A 27,881-nucleotide genomic window follows, 5' to 3' on the forward strand; every position below is an offset into this window, starting at 1 on the left:
CTGTACATCTGCCGGGCACATCATTCATCCACCCCTTCCCTGTTCCCTCCCTGTGCCACTTTATTTCCCTTGTGCCAAATAATCCCCCCCCCCCCTTTATTAACTCATTTGCCCCATTATTTCTTCTTGATCCCCCCCTGTGCTATTTCATTCCAACTTTATAGCAAATTAATCACCCCCTCTTTACCACCCCCTATGCCATTTTATTCCCTGTATCTCCCTGTGCCACTTGATAAAGAGAGGGTGATTAATTTACACACAGGGTAATAAAGGGGGAATGAAATGGCATAGGGGGATCTAGGGGAAATTATGTAGCTCAGGGATTAAGGGGGGTAATTTGGCACAATTCAAAGGGGGGATAAGGTGCAAAAGATTTAAAGGGGGATGAAATGATGAAGGGGAGGGATAAGGGGAGTTTAAACAGCATTGGGAGATACTACTGTAATATTGCTTTTTATCATGTTTTATATGTAATTACACTCTGGAGTGAGTACAGGACAGTAATCTGTCATTTAGAAATATTTTTGAGTCTTTTTTTCCCAAATAGGGGACACTTCTCAGTAGCGTACACTTTTTTATTCTCCAGGAGTGTCCACTATTGGGATATTATACTGTATTAAAATAACTGAACTGTACAAGAAAGGACCTTCTTAATATTCTGTGGGTAATCACATTCAACATGAATAGCAGCCCCGACAGTATATAATTTCTGGATTTAATCATTTCACACACCGATCAAGCATATATTACCTCCACATTTTTTTAAAGTGTGGATACTAACAGTTACATTGACTTTGCCAGCAGTCATTATAAAAAAATGGTTGGAGAATGTACCATATTCTCAATACAAAAGAATAAGGAGGAATTGTACAAATGACATTGACTTCAAATCTCAAGCAGGAGTCTTACAAAAAAGATTTTGGGCGAAAAAATACCCTGAGAAATTACTGAATGATGCTTTCAAAAAAATCCATAATCAAACACAAGCAGACAGTTTGAAATCTAAAGAAAAATATAAACATAAAGAACCCAGACAGTGGGACACCAATTTCATAACCACTTTTAACACTTCAGCCCAAGAAATCAGAGGGATCCTTAATAATCACTGGCATATACTGGCCAATGATAATTTTCTCAAAGATATAGTACCCAGTAAGCCCTGCTTAACATTCCGTAGAGCTCCAACTTTAAAAAACATATTAGCCCCAAGTCAAATAATACCCCATGAAGCTATGCCCCATAGCAGTGCAAAACCAGGAAGCTTTTGTTGTGGTAATAAACAATGTTTATGTTGCCATGAAATCAGATCCAAATGCAGTTCTTTTAAATCAAAAGCCACTGGGGAAACTTTCCCAATCAAACATCATCTGAACTGTGAATCTGAATACGTTATATATCTAATTCAATGCTGTTGCGGACTCCAGTATGTCGGTCGGACGACACAAAAATTAAGGAGCCGAGTAAACAAACATTGTTTTAATATTAAAACCAAATATATGCTCCATGGTCTCTCAAGACATATCACTACCACTCACCCCAATGTCACTTCTAATTACTATTCCATAATTCCTATTGATTTTGTTCCCCCAAGTAGGTCCAATAGATTTGAAAATCTTAAAAGGTTGGAGGTCTATTGGATCTACAAGATTAACACATTACAACCTCTTGGTTTGAACGAAATTTCGGAGACAATTATAATTTGATACATTGTTGTTGTTTTTTTTTTTTTTTTAAATTGGTTTTCATATAACAATACTCATATGTGCGTATTTCTGTCACTCTTTCGTATTAACTTTATTATTATAAAATTTTTCTGGTTACCACCAGAATTGATGTAATCATAGTTTTCAATTTTTATTTCTGATAAGATATTTTATTTTATTGATCATGTATGGCAATGTAATCATCCATTATTTTTTCTTCCTTATCACCTTGGTTCCCTTCCCCTTTCTCCCTCCCCCCCCCCATTCTTACTTTCTTGTCTTCCCTCAACCTTTCCCCCCCTCTTCATTCCTATTCCTTCCTTCCTTTCCCCCATCTTCCCCCTTTTTTTTTCTTCCTGATTATTCCCCCATCACAATCCCCTTTCATTTTACTTTCTTTTAGTGATATGCCCTATGACAACTTTCGCTAGATTGTTTAATAGCTCCATAAAACATCCATTATTCTTCTTACTACCAAATCAGTAGGATCCATTTAGGCATATGGGGATACAGTGTTATATACACTGATGTCACCACATAGTGAATTAATGGCCCCGCCCATTTTCACCTCTGCCACGGCATTATAGCGCTTGGGAATCGAGCGCTTATGCTGTGATGGTCCCGGCCAATATATTCATGTGCGCTCCATAAGACGAGCACACACGGCCATATATATCTCCCTGTTTCATCCCGCTGCTTAATTCACAGCAGTGCCATAGCTCCGCCCCCCTGCCCTTTGCCACTAACACCTAATGCTCCTTAATAAAGTGCATCCCCCTTATATATATATTTCCTTAGTTCAGTCACGGTCCACCAACTGTGACTTTAGTTAATGTAGTTACGTTTCCTTTTTTTTCCCTTTCAGATAGCATAACACGGGGCAGTGCCTTAGTCCCGCCCCTTTTGCCCTCCGCCACCGCTGTATAGCGCTCCACACCACAGTCTGATCTCTTACATAACTTTTTAGATTACAACCATCCTACACTACTTGTAATAACCATGGAATGTTCTGTCCACACTTTTTCAATGAATGAAGGAAGAGCTGCATACCTATATTCTATTAGCTTCCACCGAAACTTGGGCATTACCTATGTTGTTTTACTAAGTGCATGAGGAGATATGCTTGTTTTTTTTTTTTTTTAAATAACAATTTTATTAGACATTTTCTAAACATTTGACAGAAATAGAGCAATAGAATGCTTTCTCGAAAAACAATATATCCCATTACATTACATGTCAAGAGCTACAACATATGCAATAGGACCGGCATATATCTTATACATCAGCATTCAGGTGGAATATTGCTCCATAAATCAGGACAGATGTTAATAAGCAATACTGCATTCAGGTTGATGAGTCGAGCAGATAAGGAGAGAAACTCCTCATGTGGAAACATCTGTCTTACAGTCTGACAAGGAAACAATCAGAAAAAAAAAAACATCAAATCAACATCAACTCAATCACAACTGCTACATTCACTCCTCTACTACTTCTAGGACTCCAAGAGTCCCCTTCAAGGACTGAGATACGCTTGTTTTAACAAATACTCTTAATATTTTAACACATTTTCATCAGATGTTCAAAGGATTGTATTTTATCTGTTCAAACAACATCAGTGCAAGTAAGAACTGTTATTTTTTATGTATTTTAAACTCTGTGATAGTTACGTCATTTACCTAACAGTGCTTGGAGAATATGCTAATTCTAAATTGACATAACTACTGTGTGCTAAACCTTTCCACAGCTATTTATTGCCTGTGTTTTACTGTTTTTGTATCAGCATTCTGTCCTGATGAAGGGCCCGTTTCGGGTCTGAAACGCGTTGATCTGTGCTTGGAATAAATGTTATCTTTTATCGAAATTGGTCTACTTTGTTAGACTGACTACCTCAAGGGATCTGGCGCTTGGAATAAGTTCCGTTTTTGTTTCTTCTGCTACCTATACCATTATCGGACCAGACGCTGCCTGGGATCGGGGGAATCAAGCTGCAGGATCCCATTTTATGATATATGCAATATCAGATGTTGTGCTCTGAGCGCAACACTACAGGGTGAGTGTTATTACCAGCATCTTCCTACCTGTGCCTAACGTACTTCACCAGGGGCGCTATTGTGTTAGTTTTTTTCTCTTTTTATCTTCTTATTATTCTGTCCTGGTCTCTGTCTGGAAGATGCCTGAACCTCCAGGTGACTGATCCCTTGTGCTGGCAGACACATTAATATGTCTGTCTCCGGTAGCCCCAGGTTTTACATACTTTTGCTTTTCTCAGAAGTGTTGTGTATCAGGATCTGCAGAAAGTGGTGTTACGTAAACGAGATATACTCAATAATTCAATGTATAGTAAGCATTTATAATGCTGGGCACTAGCTCCAGACATGATCACCCTAGTAAAGTCATTGGGTTCTTCTCCCCTCTGTACACTTGGGTTTATACATTCTTATAATAAAAGAGGCTAATAATTAAGTGACCCATTACTGGTCATCTGCATGGTTGCAAATAAAATGTCTGACCCAATGTAGGTGGCATGTTGGGTAAATAAAGTTATATGTTAATGCCTCTGGGACCAGGTGCATGGCATCATGTATATCACAATGTACCTATATGTGGGATCTATATGTTTCAGGCTTTGAGGCCTACCTGCTACCTACATGGGTAGAATTAGTTATCTCCTGTGTTTTTGACTCCTTCAGTGCGCTTGGAAACCTGGAAATCACAGAAGTTCATCCTGGAGGAGATTTTGTGAGAATTGTGCACCGATCTCTCAATAAAGAAGGAGACATTGGAGGTTTTCTTCTGCAACAGGATGTCCATGAATCTTCTGTGTCCATCTTACGCTTTCCCCCAAAATCCAGAGTCATTGCGAGCTGTGAAGTGACTGTAAGCAAAGGAGGGGCAGGGGGGGGGGTTCATTGTCGCAAAATATTGGGGGAGATTTATCAAAACCTGCCAATGAAAAAAGTTGCTGATTGCCCTTAGCAACCAATCTATTGCTTCTTTAAGATTTCAGAAAAGGCCTGTGAAAAATTAAAAGAAGCAATCTGATTGGTTGCTACTAGCAACTGGGCAACTTTTCTTCTGGACAGCTTTTGATAAATCTCCCCTATAATGTTTACCCAAAGGACAAAATTGTAAGCTTCTCAATTTTTATGATACAAAAATGCCTAGAAGAAATGAAGAACACAGTCAATCCTACAATGTATTACTGCATTGCAAACATGACATAATCTTTTCCATTTTGATCCCAGGTTTGCGCATCTGCAGCCGGTGTCCCCCAAAAACTGACTACCTTTGGGTAGAACAGACCAAATTTGTGACAGAACCAAAGTGTACAACCATATTGTGTAACCGGGATGGTCAAGATCCAGTAGAATTAAGGGTGTATGTGCCAGAGAAAAAGCTCATTGGTAGAGGGGGAGTTGAAGCTCCATTATGCATAATAGGGCCCCCACCTACCATGGTCCATTTATTTTCACAAGGGTTATTGGGCCCCCACAGGTACCAGGGCCCAAGAGTTACTGCAGTTTCTGTACCTAGGGCAAAACTGTGATGGGGGATATACTTTGGGGAAAAATTAATTACTGGAACCATCTCACCCATGGGACCTAAACTCCAACACTCCCAATATTGTGTGCTGGAAGCCCCCAAGGTCCTTAAGGTGGTAAAAGCCTTAGTTGCCCTCCTTATTCTTCTTCCCTGTCTGCACCCCATATTGTTATTCTCCTGAATGTGGTCTCCTTTGGACACTTAGAAAGAGGGGGGAACTTGGAACTGGAGAAATAGATTTATAACTTTTATTTTTTCCCTTTTTTAACATATATTTTTCCTTTGTGTTTTTTTTAGGCCATGGCTTGATTCACTCCTTTAAGTGAAAAAACAAGAAAATCATTAGAAAAATACAAGGTTTCCAAATCTGAAGCTGAAATCCTTTCATCTGAATTAACCCAGCCAATTTTCAATGTAGGACCAGGCCATTTTTTGCACATTTGACCACTGTCACTTTAAGTATTAATAAATCTGGGATGCTTTTACCTTTCATTCTGATTCTGAGATTGTTTCTTTCATGACATATTCTACTTTATGTTAGTGGTAAAATTTTGTCTATACTTGCATAATTTCTTGGGGGAAAATCCAAAATTTGATGAAAAAATTGAAAATTTTGGATTTTTTTATTTTATTTTGAAGCTCTCTGCTAATAATGAAAATGAATATTCCAAATAAATTATATTTTGATTCACATATACAATATGTCTACTTTATGTTGGCATCATAAAGTTGACAAGCTTTTACTTTTGGAAGACATCAGGGGGCTTCAAAGTATAGCAGCAATTTTCCACTTTTTCACAACATTTTCAAAATCGAAATTTTTCAGGGACCAGTTCAGATTTGAAGTGGATTTGAAGGGCCTTCATATTATAAATACCTCATAAATGACCCCATTATAAAAAAAAAATGCACCCCTCAAGTATTCAAAATGGCATTCAAAATGTTTGTTAACCCTTTAGGTGTTTCATGGGAATAGCAGCAAATGGAAGGAGAAAATTCAAAATCTTCATTTTTTACACTGGCATGTTCTTGTAGACCCAGTTATTGTATTTTTACAAGGGGTAAAAGGAGAGAAATATTCCTAAAATGTGAAATCCAATTTCTCTCGAGTAAGAAAATACCTCATAAGTGTATGTCAAGTGTTTGGCGGGCGCAGTAGAGGGCTCAGAAGGGAAGGAGCAACAGTGATATTTTGGAGAGTGAGTTTTTCTGAAATGGTTTTTGGGGGGGCATGTCACATTTAAGAAGCCCCTATGGTGCCAGAACAGCAGAGAAAAAAAAAAACACATGGCATACTATTTTGGAAACTACACCCCTCAAGGAACGTAACAAGGGGTTCAGTGAGCCTTAACACCCCACAGGTGTTTGACGACTTTTCATTAAAGTTGGATGTGTAAATTATTATTTTTTTCACTAAAATGCTGGTTTTCCCCAAAATTTTACATTTTAACAAGGGGTAATAGGAGAAAATGTGTAACTCCATCTCTTCTGAGTATGGAAATACCCCATGTGTGGGCATCAAGTGCACTGCAGGCGCACTACAATGCTCAGAAGAGAAGGAGTCACATTTGGCTTTTGGAATTTGAGTTTTTTACACTAAAATTCTGGGGTTACCCCATTTTTTTTTTCATTTTCACAAGTGGAAACAGGAGAAAATGTCACTGTAAATTTGTAAATACATTTCTTTGGAGTAAGGACATACCTCATGTCTGGGCGTTAGGAGCTCTGAGGGTGCACACAGTCCTCTGAGGTGCAGGAGCGCAGTATGGTCCTTGAGCGTCTGCATTGCTACCTATATACCCAGAACAGTGGGACCCCCCCCCTCAAGGGGCATTACATGGGGTAAATAACTGGGGTGCACTAAGTAACTAAAGTGGGGGGCGTGGCTGAGCGCACTTGAAGATGGCTGCTTCTTGTTAGTGCTCCCTGAGGACCGGAGCTTCAAAGGGCTAACTAATCGTGTTATGGGCGGTAGACAATGGCAAAGAAAGAAGAAAGGGGTACCTAAAGACCCCCTCATCACCTCCAGGGGCATAGCGACCTACTTCTGCCCGGCGGTCCCTCAGAGATCCAACTGCGGCCTGGAGACGGCGCCCCCACCTCGAGGATCCGTCAGAGACGCTGCTGCTCCCCCTGTGTCTCAGCGCTCCGGAGCTCGGGAGCGCGCGTACGGGCGGGCTGCTGTACTGGTGTCGGAGGAGATCCGGGACCCACCGCTGACCTCCAACTGCAGCGCGGCAAGTATCTCACCCGCTGCAAACGAGCACAATTCAAGCTTGCCTCCCCTGGTGCCTCGCCCGACTCCTAGCAAAATGGCGCTTTGTGTGCAGGTCCTGGAGAGCGCGGCGCCACCATCAGAGACGCTCCTCATGTCTCCCGTGCAGGCCCCCTCTCCCTCTCGCCCGGAGACCCTGTCAGGTGCCCCGGAGGTTATCAGTGACAGACACAGCACTGCATATGGCAGAGAGCCTCTGCCACACAAATTAACTGTCTCCATACCTGAGAGGAGGGGTGAGCAGACCCATGACACTGTACTCCAACTCCCTGCTACTACAACTGCTGCAGACATGCCGAGGGAGGAGAGGAGAAAGTCTGAATCCTCATCACAGCCACAGTGTGCAGATACTGAGGACCCCCCTGGGCCTGCTGTTCAGGGCACCTCAGACCCATCGGCCTCCAGTGGGGGATCTACAGAGTGTGAAAGTCCACCAGGCTATTGGGGAGATAGCCCCCCGGCTAAAAATAAATTGTTCAGAACCCCTCAGAGACGCTCTTCCAGGAGTAGATCCCCTATGGAATACTCCTCATCAGAAGACTCTCACAAGAGGGGTACCCGGGGGAGTCGTCGCTCCCGCATGAGCACCCCCACCTCCAAGCCAACCATGTCTCATCTAAATATGCCTGACGCTGCTTACCCATCCTTGCCATCTCCTGAAGCAGCGGTGCACACTTTGAAGAGCCACCCTGAGCTCCAGGCATTGCTAGCGCTCTTACCTACTAAGGGTGACATGCTTTCATTGGCTGATAACCTGAAAACTGCTTGGAGAAAGGACTTTGAACCTGTTAAAACGGAAGTCTCACAACTATCTGGTAAAGTTGCTGACCTTGACCTTTTTCGCAAAGCTGTGACCTCTGAGATAGCTGAACTGCGGTCAGCGACTAAACAACTTCAAATATCACAGGCAACTACCATAGACCACTTGGATGACATGGACAATCGTGAAACAACGTCCGCATTAAGGGACTTCCAGAATCGGTTAGCTCTCAGGACCTCTCTGGCACTGTCCAAAATATTTTCAACTAAATCCTGAAACAACCCCTGGACACTCCCATCGAACTAGACAGGGTTCACAGAGCCCTAAAAGCAAAAGACCCAGATCCCAAGAAACCACGTGATGTGATTTGCAGAGTACATCACTACAATGTAAAAGAGCGGGTGATGCATAAAGCTCGAGACCTCAAACATCTCACCTACAATGGAGCAAATATCCACCTTTTCCCTGACCTCTCCCTACGCACTATTCGCCTGAGAGCAACGTTGAAACCACTCTTACAGATTCTGCTAAATGCCTGCATTGTTTATAGAGGGGGGTTTCCATTTTCGCTTACAGCTAGATACGGCAACACTACAGCGACACTTCGTCACCCCAGAGATCTTCCATCCTTTTTAGCGACCTTCAAGCTGCCAAGGGTCAACCTTCCTGATTGGGATGCGCTCTTCCCACAACCTCTTCAGTCATCGCATCTTTCCGTTCAACCTGAACTGATACTGCCGAGTGACATGGATACCACACCTGCCACACCACTGCCCCAGAGGCAGAAGCGTAAGACTTGACAGACCTATAGTATACAGTCTAACATTGCTCTTTGAACCCCCCATGGTGTGGGTCGCCATAGGTGCTGGCTGCAAGTTGGACTCTGGGTCTCTGTGACCACCCTCTTACTATTAGACACTTATGCCACTGCTGTGTTCTATGTTACTGTTATATATGATTGTTTCCCTCTGAGTAGGATTACTCCACCTGCCACTCAGTGTTCCTTTGCCGTTGTACGCCCCAAACTCCGAGTCATGGGCTATCTTATGGCCCCTCCTATTACTTCTTTTAAGCCCTACTCACCGCAAGATAAAGGTCATAATCTTGACCTTTAGCTTCCCATAATTCCCAATAGGTCCATTTTGAATGCTACTTGTTTTGACACTTACAGGATGCCCTTCGGTGCCCTCACCGCTTATCCCCATTAGGGTATTGATCAGACTGGCTCTGATCATTCTTCTGGTCCTTATGACCATTTCTGATAGTCCCCCCGTAGCGGTCACCAGGTACTCGCTGCTGATTGTCAGTCCTCTTTCCTTTTGTGTCACTCCCTCTCTGACTCCCCTCTTCTCACTCACTGCCCTTTTCCTATCTATTTGCAGACAAGTGCTTTACATCGTTGCCGTGATCTGGAGAGAGACATTGCGGATGTTGCGGTCTTCAGGTGATACAGTGTTAGTTCCAGGCTCCTAACCGAATGATGGCGGACATTAAGGTAACTACACTTAACGGGAAGGGATTCAACATCCCCGAGAGGCGTAATCAAATCCTCTACTCACTACACAAACAGAGATCACACATCATAGCCTTACAGGAAACACATTTCAGAAAGGGACAGACTCCTAAATTTCAGAACCGTTACTATCACAACGGGGTACATGGTACCAACCCAGAGGCGAAAACCAAGGGGGTATCACTGGGATACCACAAATCCCTCCCACTGAAAATAGTAGATTTCAAAATTGACCCACACGCTAGATATTTGTTTGCTAACTGTGAACTTCTGGGACACAACCTTACCATTGCCTCTATTTATGCCCCAAATCATGGGCAAACCTCGTTTATATGCTCCACACTAGAGAATCTGTCCGCCTTTGCTACAGGCCAGATAATATTATGTGGTGACTTCAATACCCCCATGTCCCCCCTATCGGACTCAACCTCGGGTCACTCACACCTATCATATAGACAACTTAGATTGATCAAACAAAAATTGCATTCACTACAACTAGCTGATGTCTGGCGCACTTTGCACCCTCAGGGCCGTGATTTCACCTTCTATTCCCACCCCAGACAGATGTATAGCCGTATCGACTACATTTACTGTGCACACCATTTGCTCCCATCAGTGGTCTCCGCTGCAATTGGTAACATAACATTCTCGGACCATGCCCCGGTACACTTTTCTTTTAGGCTCCCCCCATTCTCTAAACCACACGCAACATGGAGGTTGAATGACTCTCTTCTGTTGGACCCATTGTGCTCCCGGGACATTAAGCTGGCAATAGATAACTTCCAAACAGATCATACTCATGACGACACCTCCCCGCTCATCAAGTGGGAAGCCATGAAGTGTGTCTTGCGCGGTGTTCTGGTTTCGCATGGGGCCCGACTGAAGAGAGAAAACACATCCAAACTCTCTTCCCTCTATTCGCAGCTTCACTCACTAGAATCACTACACAAAAGGACACTACATGAGCAGACCCTTAGAGTCCTCATAAAAGTACGACAAGACCTCCTGTCCCTGCTTAACAGCAAACATAAGTACTATAAACAGCTGACTGGCAGAAACTATTACGAATGGGGGAACAAAGCGGGGCGGATGCTGGCCAGAGCGTTGAGGGAGAAAAAATCCTCGCTCTTTGTTTCCTCCATTGTCTCCCCCTCTTCTAATAGACAGTTACACCTCACCCCAGACATCCTCTCCGCATTTAGACAATACTAATCTGACCTCTATAATCTTCCTCCTCCTTCCTTTCCATCCCCTGCAAATAGGCCCTCCCTGACGGACTACATTGCCTCCACGGCGCTCCCGGCTCTTTCTGAGGATGTGGTGTCTGCCCTGGAGGAATCGTTCTCTCCGGAGGAGCTTGACATAGTTATCTTGGGTCTTCCGGCTGGGAAATCCCCGGGTCCGGATGTCTACACAGCAAAGTTTTACAGGTCCCTCCGGACAGAGCTCTCCCCCATGCTCCTGACGACCTTTAACTCCATTTCGGGATCCTCGGCCATACCTGACTCCTTCCCTAGAGCCTATATAACAGTTATCCCCAAAGACGGTAAAGACGTGTCCCTATGCCAAAATTACAGACCCATTTCCCTCCTGAACGTTGACACCAAAATCTTCGCTAAACTGTTGGCAAACTGACTGGCGGTTCACATGAATACCCTGATACACCCAGACCAAGTGGGCTTCATACGTGGCAGGGAGGCTAGAGATAATACCCTGCGTGCCTTCTCGGCAATACATTATGCTCGTAAAAACGACCTTCCTCTCTTTCTATTATCTCTGGATGCTGAAAAGGCCTTTGACCGAGGGGACTGGAGTTTCCTAGCGGAGACATTATCCCAGTTGGGAATTGGTGACAGGATGAGGGGCCGGATTATGTCACTTTACTCTAACCCACAAACCCAAATCCGTGTGAACGGCCAGTTGTCTAGTCCTTTTCGCATTTCTAATGGCACGAGGCAAGGCTGCCCCTTGTCACCCCTCCTTTATGTCCTATGCATGGAGCACCTGCTCAATGCGATACGACTAAACCAGAACAATAGGGGTCTACAGACACCCTCGTGCCATTGCAAATGTTCGGCCTTTGCTGACGACCTCCTGCTCTTCCCATCAGCCCCGCTGACGACCCTTCCCTCTCTACTATCGACAATACGGACGTTTTCCCAATACAGTAATTACAAACTAAACCCGACTAAGAGTGAGGCGCTAAATATTACCATCCCGAGACACTTAGTATGTCAGCTTAAAACGACTTACCCTTTCAAATGGGGTGACAGATCCCTTACATATTTGGGGATCCAGGTCCCTGCAAATCTGTCTGATGTCTTCCTCTTGAACTACCCCCCTCTATTCAGCGTGTTGCGCTCGGACTTAACCAGATGGGAGCGTAGGGACTTCTCGTGGATAGGGAGAATCAATGTGATCAAGATGAATGTACTCCCTCGACTGTTGTACTTGTTCTCTACTGTCCCGGCTTTACTCAATAGACATTTTTTTCCGGGGACTCTCTGCGCTCCTGTCTGGTTTTGTCTGGGCCCGTAGATGCCCTAGAGTGGCACGTAGGATTCTGGGCGCGTAGGATTCTGGTTAGGAGGAAGATGGATGGTGGTCTGGGCTTACCTGATTGTCTTTTCTATCATTTGGCCTCGGTACTGTCCAGGGTGCTGGATTGCCACTCCACTGAGCCCTTAAAACTATGGATTCAGTTGGAAAATGATACTACCTCACATGACCCCAAAACGGTACTGTGGAGTCCAGACCCACCTCCCCTGATGAGGAACCTTGGTTCATATCCTCCCGTGACTGCCTCCTTGCTTCATATCAAACGTACATACCTGCCCGGCTTACATCTGTTCACGCCTGACGGCCCATTGACCCCCATATTTCACAATTTTCGTTTTGCACCTGCTTTTGCCGGTTCCTACTTCCTTGGACTTCAAAAACATACTGGTCCCACATTTCAAAACCTTTTGACTGCATCCTCTCTGAAGCCGCTATCAGACATAATGGAGGGACACACACCAACCTTCATACAATCGTTCCAATACCACCAACTGCAACACTTTTACGCTGCCAACATCGACACCTTGCGACTGCACCGCCCACTCTCCCCCTTTGAAAAGCTGTGTACCTCTAACACGGCTTCTTTTAGACCGGTTAGTTCGGTATATAGCTTACTACTAGATACCCTACGATCTGATCCCCTCCCTTATAGGGATGGCTGGGAAAGGGAACTGGAGAGGAAACTGGATGATGGAGACTGGGCGATGGCGGTGCGCTGGTGCCACAAACTCTCGATCTCTACTAGAGCGCAAGAAACCAACTACAAGTTGCTCTCCAGATGGTACCGTGTCCCCTCCCTGTTGACCAAACTTTATCCAGGAATCCCCGACATATATGGGTGTCATGCCCCAGTTTAGACCTCTTTTGGTCCCAGGTTCTGGACACGGTACACAGGCTCACGAACATTCGCCTCACCAAAACTCTGGCTCCACTACTGCTGACAGTCCTCCCCCCAGGTCTTCCTAGATGGCATCTAAGACTAACAAGATTTATGATCCAGGCGGCACGTACGGTAATACCTAGGCTCTGGAAATCATCCTCCCCGCCCTCAATTACATCTTGGTTTCAGGAGATATCCCACCTACATAGAATGGAGGAATTAATTGCTGACTCCAGACACCAGGTAGAGAAACACCACCTTATTTGGGGCCCCTGGCTTGCCTTCACAGACACCGCTGACTTTAGATCCATACACCCAGACCCGAACAGCAACTCTAATCACTGACTCTCGGATGATTTGTTACTGCCACCACTCATATCGGTTACGCCTGGGAACCCACTCCGCTCGCCTCTCCTGAAGGTCAGTTCGCCTGCGTGTAATGTGATTGCAGCATACTACTTGTAGACATAGCTCTCTGCACTTGCCCTCTTGTCAGATAATTCTCCTCCTTCTCTCTCGTTCCCCCCCTCTTTTTCTTTAAACCCTCCTTCCCTCTCCTCATCTTTCTCTCCCCCTCTCAGTCTTTCTCTCCCTTTTCTATGTCTCTTCTCCCCCCCCCTTCCCCCTCGTCCCTCATCTCCAAATTTATGCATTACTGATCCTACAGTTTTTTATTTTGTTTTTAATTAATGCTTTACATGCCTAAGTTTGCTGCAGACCCCGAAAGGGGATCCGTAGGAGTTGGATATTGGATATTACATTGCCTTACGGTGTTCCAGAAATACAGATGTCAATACCTGCCTTCCTCCTGAGGATTGGCGAGAGTTCTGATATGATATATTGTTCTGTTTACCGTTTCTGCTTGTCAGGGGCCTCTGTAGGCATGCCTCATCCATACTGTGTCCTGAGGATTTTACCTACTTACCGTGCAAGCCCCGTCATAACTACATGCTGTTTGCATAATCTGTATTATATCACATTCATGGATGACTTGCTTTTCTTGTATTGTTTATCTTACAATTTTCAAATAAACCTTTAATGCAAAAAAAAAAAAAAATATGTATAAGTAACTAAAGTGGGGTACAGTGGACCGTTAACTACATAACATAGTAAACTACGGTTTTAGGTCCGGTCAGGAAACCACATACGGGTCAAAACTGAGCCGACCGGAGTCACCGTTTGACTCCCTTCGGATTGTTAAAGTAAATGGAGTCACGGGCTGATTCGGCTGGGGTACGGGAGCGCCCGGCTTGCCCCTCCCCCCGCCGACACCCGTATGTACAAAACGTGGTGTGAATGCACCATAAGATAAGCAAGACTGTCTCGTCAGCACAGTGAAATGGGAGACCACCACTGGTGCGAGTCCCGGGGTGGGACAGAGTGTTACAGTGTTGTGGTTAAACTTTACTTTCCTGGAAAAGTTTCTGAGTTGCCCATAGCAACCAGATTGCTTCCTTCCTTTTTCAGAGGCCTTTTCAAAAATGAAAGAGGCAATCTGATTGGTTGCTATGGGCAACTCAGCTGCTTTTCCAGTAAAGTAAAGTTAAACCACATCACTGTAACACTCTGTCCCACCACGGGTTTTCACACCAGTGGTGGTCTCCCATTCCACTGTGCTGCCAAGACAGTTCTGCTTATCTTACTGTTTTACATGCCATGAGATCCCCATAGACCACAATAGGCCTATTGGTTTCAATGGGCAAAAAAATCACATATTGAATGCACTAGTCACAGTTCCTATACCATTAAAGAAGGGAGGGCTCAACATTCGCAAATATGCGCATATGCGGAAAACCAGTGTAGGGGAAGAGTTGTGCAGTTGCCCATAGCAACCAATCAGATTGCTTCTTTTATTTTTGGAAAGGCCTCTGAAAAATGAAGGAAGCAGTCTGATTGGTTGCTATGGGCAACTTAGAAACTTTTCCAGGAAAGTAAAGTTTAACCACAACACTGTAACACTATGTGCCACCCTGGGACTCGAACCAGTGGTGGTCTCCCATCCATTGGGCTGCCGAGACAGTCTTGTTTATTTTACTGTTTTACATGCTGTGAGATCCCCATAGACCATATTGGGCCAATTGGTTTCAAAGGGCAAAAAATAACACAGTTAATGCTAGTCATAGTTCCCCATACCATTAAAGAAGGGAGGGCTCAATATTCACAAATATGTGCATACCAAATATGCGAATTTTGCGAATATATGATGAATATTCGTAAAATATCGCAAATTCGAATATGGCCTATGCCGCCCATCACTACTCCCTTGTTGTTGCTTCACACGCTTTAGCACTAAAGGAGCGGGAGACCTTGGATGATTTTCTTTGTTTCTCACGTTATGTGGAGATGAGGACCCCCTGATGAATGTTCATGTCTGTGCCCTTCATTTCTCCTCAGATGTTCTAAGCGCAGAGCAGAGAAATAGTAAAGATGGAAATGGACACCAAAGGTGCAGGAACTAGAAATGGCCCATCCGGTCAGCAGGGGTAAGAAGTCATTTCTCTATTGTAATAGGATATATAGGGAAAAATATAGAGATGGTGCTTTATAGTGCTGGTTATCTGCGGTATTAGCAGAGAGATAAACAGATAGGTAAAGGACCTGCTCACCTTTATAGGTTGTGCTATATTACAGGCACAACACTGATAATCACTTTGGGTAGATCGTTGGTCACTGGTGTGTCGGGAACAGCTGGCCGTTGGTCCCATTGAGGACGGTGAAGAATTCAAGAGTACAGATGTGGGAGGTGGAAATCCTAGCAGGGGTTTCCTTTTTCTTCCAGTGAAGATCTGACTGCGGCACTGTAGCGATACATCGGCATAATTACACAGGAGTCAGGTGTAGAATAGCAGTACTTTTTATTAGTAATCATAAAAAAAGTGACATACAGGGGTGGACTACATGTTTCGGAGGGGCTCCCTCTTTCCTCACGTCCAGGTTACAGTGTATAGGTAAAGCATCTTATATATCCAACTCAATGCAAGAATCTTGACACTCGGTCAAAAAGTATCCGCACTCACCGCTAAGATAGCGTATTCAAGCTCCAAACGTGGACATCGGACAACCAGGCAGAGACGTGGGACGCTCAGGGAGGAGGCGACTGCTGGTGGTTTCACGCTATGAAGAGCGCTTCATCCGGCCTTATGAAGTCTGGGACTTGAACCCACACAACTACCAGGACCTTACTGTTTAGCGTTCTGCCTCGCTAGCTGCAAGATTCCCAAAGACCACAATGGGCCTAATAATTTCAATGGGCAAAAAATCACAATGTTATAGAACCAGACTACACTGTCCTATAAACCAACAGGACCTGTACGACAGACCCTGGAGACTGACATCACACTCAGCCTTCACATGGTTGGGTGGGGCAAACCTTCAACTGTTGCAAAACTACAACTCCCAGAATGCACTGGCAGACTGTACATTCTGGGAGTTGTAGTTGAGTTAGGAAACAGACTCTAGCTCAGTGTTTCCCAAACAGTGTGCCTACAGCTGTTGCAAAACTACAACTACCAACATTCACTGACAGCCGAAAGGCATGCTAGGAGTTGTAGTTATGCAACAACTGGCGAATAACATTTTGGAGACCGCTAAGTGATCTCCAAACTGTAGCCCTCCAGATGTTGTAAAACTACAACTCCAAGCATGCCCAGACTGTTCTGGCATGCTGGGAGTTGTAGTTCTGCAACATCTGAAGGGCCAGACATTGCAGAACTACACTGTCCAGTTTCCCTGGCCGTCTGGGCATGCTGGTAATTGTAGTTTTAAAACATCTGTTACTTATTGTGGTCTCCAAACTGTGCCACTTCATATGTTGCAAAACTACAACTCCCAGCATGCCCAGTCAGTGCATGCTGAAGGTTGTAGTTTTGCAACATCTGGAGTACCCCAGTTTGGAGACCACAGTGGTCTGCAAACTGTGGTGCTCCAGATGTTACAAAACTACAACTCCTAGCATGCCCAGAAGGCTTTTTTTTTTTATATATATATATAATGTTTTATTTATTTATTTTTTTTTAAGAGAGAAAAAAATGAATTATTTGTGAACCATGCGAACATAAATTATTGGGAGATTTAACTCCCCCCAAATATTCTCAAACGTGCTTTGAATTTCTGGACATTTATGGTTATCGAGAAATAAATAGGAAGGGAAATGCCCAATAGAACCTGATGTTATACGGATAATGTACAAGTGATTCTTATAATGGAGATCTAGGGGGACAATAATCACAATAGATCCCAGAGATCATCACTGAATAGACGAGGGATCTGCGGATACAATACAGTCTGTTAAGGATCCTACAGAAAGTCCGGATCGTCTTGTATCTGGATCAGGATTATTACTTTCCTTCTCAGAATCTTCTCCTTTGTTCTCTTCCCTTATTCTTCATCTTCAGCCACTCTGACCCCCTCACTGCTCTCCGCTCCCTCCGCTGTCCTCGCCGGTTCCCGCTATCCCTGTCTCCTTTCTCCCGCTCTCTTCTCACCGCTGAGCAGCCCGGAGATCACCCGCCGACCCCACCATTTCCACACCCAGAGCTTCAGTCGGATGATATCTTATACCTGCGGCATCTTCCTCCTCTCTTACCGACCGAACACTCCCCGGAGCCCGTGTATTTTCCTCCAGACAGCAGAGATCCTGAAGAGAAGGAAGCGCCATCATAGTCTGGTGTATTTGGGGAATCCTGTTGGGGTTTACTGGGGCAGAACAGGACAGGAGCGCAGATATACTGAGGAATTAGAGCCCAGGATCTAAGGGGAGGAGGCCGAGGGTTTACAGAAGTCTTGGGGCGCATTGCCAATCATACATATCATCAGGAGACACTTTGACCTCTTAATTTTACCCCAAAACCTTTGAACCGATCATTAAAATGTAGCTTTTAAATACTCATTACATACACTGTTTTATATAAAACGCAGGTTATACTACAAATTAAGAGTGGGTGAGAAATGTGTGTATGTGTGTGTGTGTGTGTATATATATATATATATATATATATATATATATATATATATATAAAACAAAAAAATGTGGTCTCAAATGGCTGGAGGTGCTCAACCCCAAATGCGGTTGTGCATTTATACTGGGGGAGCAGATCCTGCCCTTGTAGTCCGTTGCTAAGGGCGATCCCCAGCATAGAAAATGCATACAATGGAGGATGCCTGCAGTGAACTACAAGTGCCACAATAGAATCCTACACCAGATAAACGGTGTGGATGTGTAACAATTAGAATACAATATATATATATATATATATATATATATATATATATATATATATATATATACACATACATACACACATTACAATGCATATGCCTTTGTCCTAGATCCTCAACAAGAGACACAAGCTCCCGGCTTGACTATATTCTCCATATTAGAGAAAATGGTATCGTGGTGTTCATATAACATCTAGTTGTATCTGTTTGCGCCTCTGTAACAATTTTAGTGTCAGTTCTTGAGGAAATGTAAAGACTTGTTACAATTTGGCAACATGCAAAGTTTAGAATACAAAGCTCTCACCACCAGGTGTCGCTATTGTAACACACTAACTGATTTGTATATCCTGAAACTGTAAGAATTTCGTGCAGTGACTAATAGAAAATATTTATTGGAAATTATTAAAATTGATTAACCAGAAACGTTTTTCTGATTTTAACCCTCTACTCTACTTAATAGGTTGTGCACATATGAAGTTACCAACCCATACAGAGAATTACTGGGCATTTTGTTCGATCATGGGGGCGCCCTACTGTACTGCCCCATGTAAATGTATATAGAGATTGGAAATAGTGAAGCAGATAGAGCTCCGAGGAATTGTAGGCATAAAGGAGTCTGTATCCGAGGAGCGGGGAATCAGTGTGAACGCCCGAGACCCGGCATCGTGTCATACATGGGGGGCGCTATCATCGCTGAGGATGGGCCCCGCCGCTTCAGAACAAAGATTCATCACAGACGTCACATGTTGTTTTGGCGGGCTCTAGTTTGTATGAATCAGCCAATGGGATGAAGGGGTGTGGTTAACATGAGCCAATGGGGATGAGACCAGGAGTATAAATATTCTGCTCTGCGATCTCTTCCCATCATTTCTCCGCTGTGTACGTGTACAGAGGATCATGGCCAGGACCAAGCAGACCGCTCGTAAATCCACCGGAGGGAAAGCTCCCCGCAAGCAGCTGGCTACCAAGGCCGCAAGGAAGAGCGCTCCCGCCACTGGTGGGGTGAAGAAGCCTCACCGCTACCGTCCAGGTACAGTGGCTCTCCGTGAAATCCGCCGCTACCAGAAGTCCACTGAGCTGCTGATCCGGAAGCTCCCCTTCCAGCGCCTGGTGAGAGAGATCGCCCAGGACTTCAAGACCGATCTTCGCTTCCAGAGCTCGGCGGTCATGGCCCTGCAGGAGGCCAGCGAGGCTTACCTGGTGGGACTCTTTGAGGACACCAATCTGTGCGCCATCCACGCCAAGAGGGTCACCATCATGCCCAAAGACATCCAGCTGGCCCGCAGGATCCGTGGGGAGCGAGCTTAGATCTGCCCGGGACCCGCATACAACACAAAGGCTCTTTTCAGAGCCACCTAATTCTCCATAAAATGAGCTGATATCACCATCTTATGTTTTTCTGTCCCGATTGTCTTGCTGAGCTCTGAAATATAATCCCGGGATTGTTCTCTGTAGTTTGCCCTGTACTGTACCAGCGGCCCCTTCTATGTTACGGGTTATACTGTGACCCTGATCGGTAGAAGAAATATGAAGCGCTGAGTGAAAATTAGATTAATCGGGCGCTGGGTCCTAGTGCCGCCTCTCCCGGCCATGTGTTCCTTTGATTGGAGAGAGGGGATTTATTCGGTTCACTCGGTCCTGTTATCGGTTAATATGCCGGCTGCCTGCACCCTTCTCACGCACAGAACATCTCACTGTCCAGGCTGTAATGTAATAGACCATCAGCCCCATCATCCTCACTGATGACCGCACATCGCTCCCCGCACTATACAGCGGCTGTAATATCCAGGTAATGATACAACTGCTGAGTATAGAGAGCGGAGGAATGATTCCCTTGTATCCATCTGTACAATCCCAAGCCTCGGGGGCCAGAAGAGCCTCTGCTGTGCACACAACCCCTACACCTGGGGCTTTATCAAAGTCATCAATATATAGAATCTGGGCTAAGGGAGCGTTCAGTCCTGTATTCCGTTCATTGTGCAACAGCGACATCTACTGTCAGTTTACTGCAATCACATTACTAGATATCAGGTTCCCGTTAATTTTGTGGTTTTCTGTTTCTTTTGCGGTCAACTCATTATTCTATAAAGGATTACATTCTAATATCTGCTGATCAATAATAAACGTTAACCCTTTAACGTCTGATAGTGTGAATATATCGCTAATAGAGTAAGATCAGTAATAGTCCGATTCCTGACTTTGAGATACTGATTATGATGGAGGAAACTGGTATTATCCTTAATACTGTGGTGTCCTCCCTGCTGTGCATTGTGGGACTGCGTCATTATTGTAGTGCAAATTAACGCTAAAGGGTTAATAATGAGCCGTGTGCGCGGTCCCGTCCGATGCCTAATGCTCATTGGCTGATCACAGGACGTTCAGGATTTGAATTTCCCGCTTCCTCCAGACCCGATAACAATGGAGAGATCTCCCCGAGATGTAGAGGCTGATCCTGTGGCTGACTACTACCCTCATCCTCCTTGTTTATCACTTTCGCACAGATGAACATTTTTTGAGATCGTAGAGAAGAATGTGCGGACTAAACTTATTCTGGCGTCACCGCAACAAAGATAAAGCTGTGAGATAGGAGGACGGGAATTCTGTTCCGCGGTCCTGACCTGAGAGGGAGCGGGGATGAAGTGAGGGCTATAAAGCAGAAAACCGGCCCTGTGCGGAGGATCACATTCCTCTACAGAAAGTGTTATTCATTACACCGGTTATGTACAGACCATGGGGAGTATAGGAGGGATAATCGGAGACTACGGGTGGATGAGATTTAGTTACACTGACCAAATGTCAAAAGGGAAACTATAGAGAACTGATCTACAGCGCCCCCCGCTCCACCACAGGAGAATATACACCCTGCAGTCAGTGAGAACCGCAGCCGCCGCTCTGATCTCACCCGATCCCGGAGCAGAATATATATAGTATCAATAGACTGTACTGACAGAATAGCGGCCACATATACAGAAGAGAATACGGGGAATACAGACAGGAGAAGCACCAGCTCTATTCTAGACAATGTGGGTGGCTCTTAGAAGAGCCTTTGGGGTGACAGCAGGAGGCGGAGCAGGTTACTTGGCGCTGGTGTACTTGGTGACGGCCTTGGTGCCCTCGGACACGGCGTGCTTGGCCAGCTCTCCAGGCAGCAGCAGGCGCACGGCGGTCTGGATCTCCCGGGAGGTGATGGTGGAGCGCTTGTTGTAGTGAGCCAGGCGGGAGGCTTCCCCTGCGATGCGCTCGAAGATATCATTCACAAAGGAGTTCATGATGCCCATGGCCTTGGAGGAGATGCCGGTGTCAGGGTGGACCTGCTTGAGCACCTTGTACACGTAGATGGCATAGCTTTCCTTCCTGGTCTTCCTACGCTTCTTACCGTCCTTCTTCTGAGTCTTGGTCACGGCTTTCTTGGAGCCTTTCTTGGGCGCTGGTGCAGACTTGGCGGGATCAGGCATGATGCTCAGTCACAATACTTCTTCACTAAAACAGAGAGAATAATGATGCTTCCTCCTCCCACTGCAGCCGTATTTATAGGCAGCCCATGCAAATGAGAACTGCTGTCTGCTCGCTGTTCTACTGGAGGAGCAAATCATGTGACCTGTGGGAGTGTCATAAGCCCCGCCCAGTGCAGTTTATTGGTGTCTCTTTAATTCTCGTCACAATTGGCTGGATTCAAATGTACCCAATCACAGGAGCCGGAGGGCGGAGCAGGAACCTATAAAAAGCAGCAGAAAGGAAATTACGGTTACATCACAGAGAGGCTTCTTTTGAGCGTTTTACGGTTTACTTATCATTATGTCTGGACGCGGCAAACAAGGAGGAAAGGTTCGGGCTAAGGCAAAGACCCGCTCATCCCGGGCAGGACTCCAGTTCCCCGTCGGTCGTGTACATAGGCTTCTCCGCAAAGGGAACTACGCCGAGAGGGTGGGCGCCGGTGCTCCCGTATACCTGGCCGCTGTGCTGGAGTATTTAACCGCTGAGATTCTGGAATTGGCCGGTAATGCCGCCCGGGACAACAAGAAGACCCGCATCATCCCCCGTCACCTGCAGCTGGCCGTGCGCAATGACGAGGAGCTGAACAAGCTGCTGGGTGGGGTGACCATCGCCCAGGGAGGCGTCCTCCCCAACATCCAGGCCGTGCTGCTGCCCAAGAAGACCGAGAGCAGCAAAGCGGCCAAGAGCAAGTGATCGCCGCTCATCCCAGACCCATCCTGAACACCAAAGGCTCTTCTAAGAGCCACCACATTGTCTACTACAGAGCTGGCACCGCTGATCTTGTCTGATAAGGATTAGATTTGACATGTTCTTTATACGGGGTTATAGTAGAACTGATACGTTTCTTTCATTAACAGTATGAGAGGGATTGGACACCTTCACTTTTATTAAAAAAAAAAAAACTACCAGAAAACTTCCTATAGCAGATTGTGACCCTCAGCACAAGGACCGTTTCCTCCTCACTCCATCCCCGCTACCCTCACTAAGGGGGACGGGTACAGTTTCTACATATGGATTTTGAGGTGCAGCCAGCAATGTAATCACGTGTACAGGGACGAGACTAAGCGAGAAAGTCAAAATCTCCAATGAGCGTAAACTATCGGGGTTATTGCTCCACCTACAAAGTTAACCCTTCATTGTCCCTCGTTATTTATGCTCTTTCCCCTTCAGTCCCCGGAGCGCTCTCTGCTTCACTAGTCCCAATCCCTATATACGCTTACACGGTGCACTATAGTAGAGCGCCCCCATATTTAGTCTCCATTGGCTTTATATTACGTTTACAAGAAATAAGCCCAATAATTCTCCAGATGGATAAAACACCATGTGCACAACCTATTAACTAAAGGGTTACATTAACCCCCAAGTCTCTGGTAAATTAATTGTTTCCTTATATCTATCCATAGATCGTCTGTCGCAGCAGTATAAATCGTTAGTTTATACAGATCAGATACATTGTGTTACAATAGCGACACCTGGTGGTGAGAGCTTTGTATTCTAATCTTTACATGTTACCAAATAGTAACAAGTATTTCCCAGGTGCTGATACAAGTTACAGAGGCGCAAATAGATACAACTGTGGATGGTGACTAAAACTTATAATAACACAGCACAATAATTTCAGCTGCTCTTATACACCCTGCTTATCCTATACCAGATATAAGTGTCCTAAGGGGATCTAGAACAAATAAATACATCTGCATTGTCCTCGATATAACATATAAAGTGATGTAATGTAGAAGGTTTGTATATTAGGGTGAGGAGTGACAGATATTTATCTCCAGGATCCTGAATTATATCTCTTTGTTGGAGCTGTCACCTCTGACCGGGCTTCGGGAGTCTTCGGGCCGCCAGGAGAGGAGAGATGCCGCAATATAGAACATGATCCGGCGAGAAAGAGGAGGGAAGCGGGTGTCGGCTAGTAATGTATTCTCCGCATTGTAGTGTTAGTACAGAACTCCCGGGCAGCGATCATAATCTGGGCCATGTAATGTTATACTACGGTCCCTCCACATGTTTAGGGGAAGGAGTCTCCACATCTATTATATTCATCGCTCTGTATAGAATCACATCTCCCACCTGATCTGCTACTAGTTCCCCCGACACTGAACACATCGGCCGATCTATATTTACAGCAAAGGAAACTACGGAGCTACTAAACTAAACACTTTGAGCACCATATACCGGAGCCACAGCTCGGGCCATCGAGATAAAATCCTTGCAAATCCCAAAATCGGGTTTCCTCTTCAATATGCAGCTTCTATATCTTAACCACGATAATTGTACAGACAAGGACAATACACTACGACAGATCTCCGATAACACACAGCAGTGTAAACACAAGGAATTGTAGCCTTTCCATAGAACATGTGGGCGGCTCTGAGAAGAGCCTTTGGGTTGGTGAGATGGAGCAGAGTAGAAGCAGAATTAACCTCCGAAGCCGTAGAGAGTGCGGCCCTGGCGCTTGAGGGCGTACACCACGTCCATAGCGGTGACGGTCTTCCTCTTGGCGTGCTCGGTGTAGGTGACGGCGTCACGGATGACGTTCTCCAGGAAAACCTTCAGGACACCGCGAGTCTCTTCATAGATGAGGCCGGAAATACGCTTCACACCTCCCCTGCGAGCTAGACGGCGGATAGCAGGCTTAGTGATACCCTGGATGTTATCCCGGAGCACCTTCCTGTGCCGCTTGGCTCCGCCCTTACCGAGACCTTTTCCTCCTTTGCCGCGTCCTGACATCCTGCTGATTGAGAATTGAATGAATAATGTTTGAGGCGCGGAGTCCTAGCTTATATAGCACATGTGCGGACCAGAAGGAAAACTGTAACAAGATGACGTCCACATGGGCGTTTCCTTTTACTGAATTTACATTACCGGCCCCTCCCCCTTCTCTTTTGATTGGCTGAACACAGAATCGTTGGTGATTTTGAATTTCCCGCTCACCCTGTAATTCTCCGCTCTGGGAGAGAAGACACTTGTCCCGTGTTATGTGATCTCATGTTCAGGCGGCTCATTCTCAGGCTGCGGATGCCGGCACTTTCCGTATACAGTGACCGGGAATAATCACCAGGGCCCGTCCTGACATCTCCTGTTCTTATATAGAGGAAGAGGAGAGAAATCACCAAAGCTCCGGTATCAGCCAATCGATACTATGTATCAGGACTATAGCTCCGTACCGTGTTAACTCTTTAGTGTCCACATGTTCTGTTTCTTGTTTTATATCTGTACGGAGACTGCGGTGTGTAATGGCTGGGACTGTATATATTATATATAATTACACTGCAGTCACCATTCTATGTCCATTCTGATCTCTCGCATATTGTCTCCGTTCTCTTTCATCCTACATCGTCATTGACCTATATTTACCTATGAAATTAGATACTAACGAACTCTTAATTAATTACATCCAAATGTTCTCTTTGTAGCGTCAATCATCATATTTAGTTCTATTAAGTTCATTGATGTTACTTTGATTAATTGGTCTTTTCACTCTCATTCCTAAATGTCATCTCCTGCCGGGGCTCGTTCCTACGATCGGTCTCCTACACGGTATAATATATTGGGTTACATAGAAAACTATTTACTGCCATGTTGTGGTAGCTGAACACAGTACAAGAAAAAAAACTTTTGAATAGTCTTTACATTCTTCAGCCTTACCACTAGGTGGGGACAAAGTACAGTGCAGCCTCTTCTAGGGATTCAGGCGAGAAAGGAAAAGTGTTGAACAGTGTCTTTTGCCATCTAGTGGCCGCAGAGCAGATTTCAGCGAAGTTCAATATAAAGTTATTAATTTTGGCCAAGTTTCTTTTCTCATTCTGCTATAATTTTAGCCCTTAATTAATTTGATTGTAATAGTGTTTAATAGAAATATGTATTTTTTTTTTTTATAATTATTTTTCTAATCTCCTTTTTACATTAACCCCTCAATGATGCTGTATTTTTTTTTATATATTTGTTTTCTCTTTTAACTTTTCACTAAAAAAATAATAATCAATATCTCTGTCAATGTTTCATCTACAGACCCATATGAAGGCTTGTTATTTGTGAGACCAACTACACTTTGTAATGGCATCCTTCACTTTACTACTAAGTCTACAGCAAAGCCAAAAAAAAGAGAAAATTATAGGGTGAAATAAACAAAAAAAGTTAAAAAAAAGTTTAAAAATGATTATTTTTAATTATTATTATTATTATTATTATTATTATTATTTTTTTTTTTTTTGGGGGGGGGTCCAAGTTTAAGGGGGAGGGGAAGTGATGGCTGCACATTCACATGTCATACATTGTAATTCCCATACTTGTGCTGAGAAGCAATAGAACAATCAAGTGTTACTATACATTTCACTCAAACTGTACAAGCCAACTCGTCACTTCACGGTCACCTGATTCAAGTGAGTCCCTAACTTAACAACTTCTCCTTTTAATGACATGGCAGGGTGCATAAACATTTTGTTTTCCGCGTATCTGCTAAGAAATGCATTGCAGTCCACACAGTCATAGTACCACCTTCGGGATCTCTAATAAAAATTCTGTCCGTTCCTTCTGTGGTGGGAACCCGGCCTTACTGTGCAGAATTCAGATCCCTTTATAGCGCAAGGTTCTATAGAATGTGGGTGTGATGATGATTTGGTCACTTTCCCTTTTAGAATCTTTGAAGGCAGATATAAAAGTCTCTAGCTATGCTTCTCACACTTTTTGTAATGTTGATAGTGATGATATAAAGCAGGGTCGGCACTGCCACTAGGCAAACTAGGCAGCCGCCTAGAGCGCAGAACCGATTTTGTGACTGATATGAATTCCTGTAGAAGACTGTCTTAGCTATGTTAACCTTACAGAGAGATTTTTTTTTTCCAAATAAAAGTTTATTCAGTTTTAGAATAATGTGCATTATAACAAAAACACAATAATCATTTAACAGGAGAGTTGCATAATAATTTGCCCATAGCATAGTATGTGTAGAAAATACTCTCTTTGTAACAGACTGCCAGTCATGTAACTATCTAGGTATTGTTACAATATACATGGTGGGGACTAATGTCTGTTCAGAGAATGCCTCTCTTAACTAGGTAGTGATAATCTTTAGATACCATAATGAAAAAGCTTCTACGAGATCCCGTATTGTATCTAATCGGAATCAAAATGGGGTAAATGAGAGGTAAGGTCAAAACTTGTGGTATCAAGCAGTCTGGCGAATTAAATGACATTGTAAACTTAACTTAACTAAAAGAGAAGGAAAGGAAAAGAAAGGTGGGTAGAGACGTAGGGGTAAGTAGAAGAGAAAAAAAGGGGGGGGGCATAGGGGATACAAAAGAAGAGTTACATGGAAGAAGAAGGGACCATGGAAGACATATCAAGAACTTACCGCACAGGCCAAACCACACCGGAATCACTGTCGCGCCCAGTGCTCACAGGAAAAAAAAGGGTATGTATAATAGAAGTGTACATGTCCAAATACATGTTGATAGGAAAAGGGTAGTACACTGGGTATAGACAGGGGTTCTAATGGGTGTTTGTATATCAGTTGGCAAGATACAGAGTCTCATATTCCGGGGAGGATACAAAGGTTAGCCAAGGTGACCAGATCGCAGTATACCTGGCTAGCTGGCTGGGAGAGTCGGCCATCAGCTCCTCCATTCTATGTAATTTAGATATGTCAAGTAGCCAAGAGGAGATTGAAGGTACCGAGACCGACTTCCACAACCTCGGGATAACAGCTCTGGCCGCTATCAACAGGAATGAGATTAGACGTGAAGTGTTCTTGGGTAGCGATGTTGGAAAAATCGATAATAAAAGAGTCTCAGGTGTGCGCTGGAGACCCACCGATGTGATACGTTTAATAATGTCTAAAACCTTCAACCAATAAGAAGTTAGTCTAGGGCATGAGAGACATATATGCAGCATGGTGCCTCTATCACCAGTGCATCTCCAGCACAAATCCG

The 27,881-nt window shown here is 44.5% G+C and overlaps 4 protein-coding genes across 4 annotated transcripts; 2 read left to right on the forward strand and 2 right to left on the reverse strand.

Annotated features, from left to right (window-relative positions):
* Window positions 1-19,341: 19,341 nt before the first annotated feature.
* Window positions 19,342-19,813, forward strand: LOC130323343 (histone H3). Its single transcript, XM_056553139.1, has one exon. The coding sequence runs from the start codon at window positions 19,348-19,350 to the stop codon at window positions 19,756-19,758; it is 411 nt and encodes a 136-aa protein (XP_056409114.1). The 5' UTR covers window positions 19,342-19,347; the 3' UTR covers window positions 19,759-19,813.
* A 1,690-nt stretch (window positions 19,814-21,503) lies between these two features.
* On the reverse strand, window positions 21,504-21,924 carry LOC130323339 (histone H2B 1.1). Its single transcript, XM_056553136.1, has one exon. It carries the CDS (start codon window positions 21,903-21,905, stop codon window positions 21,525-21,527), a length of 381 nt encoding a protein of 126 aa, XP_056409111.1. The 5' UTR covers window positions 21,906-21,924; the 3' UTR covers window positions 21,504-21,524.
* A 212-nt stretch (window positions 21,925-22,136) lies between these two features.
* Window positions 22,137-22,775, forward strand: LOC130323341 (histone H2A type 1). The gene has a single exon (XM_056553137.1). The coding sequence runs from the start codon at window positions 22,246-22,248 to the stop codon at window positions 22,636-22,638; it is 393 nt and encodes a 130-aa protein (XP_056409112.1). The 5' UTR covers window positions 22,137-22,245; the 3' UTR covers window positions 22,639-22,775.
* Window positions 22,776-24,146: 1,371 nt separating this feature from the next.
* On the reverse strand, window positions 24,147-24,831 carry LOC130323342 (histone H4). Its single transcript, XM_056553138.1, has one exon. The coding sequence runs from the start codon at window positions 24,679-24,681 to the stop codon at window positions 24,370-24,372; it is 312 nt and encodes a 103-aa protein (XP_056409113.1). The 5' UTR covers window positions 24,682-24,831; the 3' UTR covers window positions 24,147-24,369.
* Window positions 24,832-27,881: the final 3,050 nt, after the last annotated feature.

This window comes from Hyla sarda, unplaced genomic scaffold (genome assembly GCF_029499605.1).
Source record: "Hyla sarda isolate aHylSar1 unplaced genomic scaffold, aHylSar1.hap1 scaffold_2469, whole genome shotgun sequence".
Lineage (NCBI taxonomy): Eukaryota > Metazoa > Chordata > Amphibia > Anura > Hylidae > Hyla > Hyla sarda.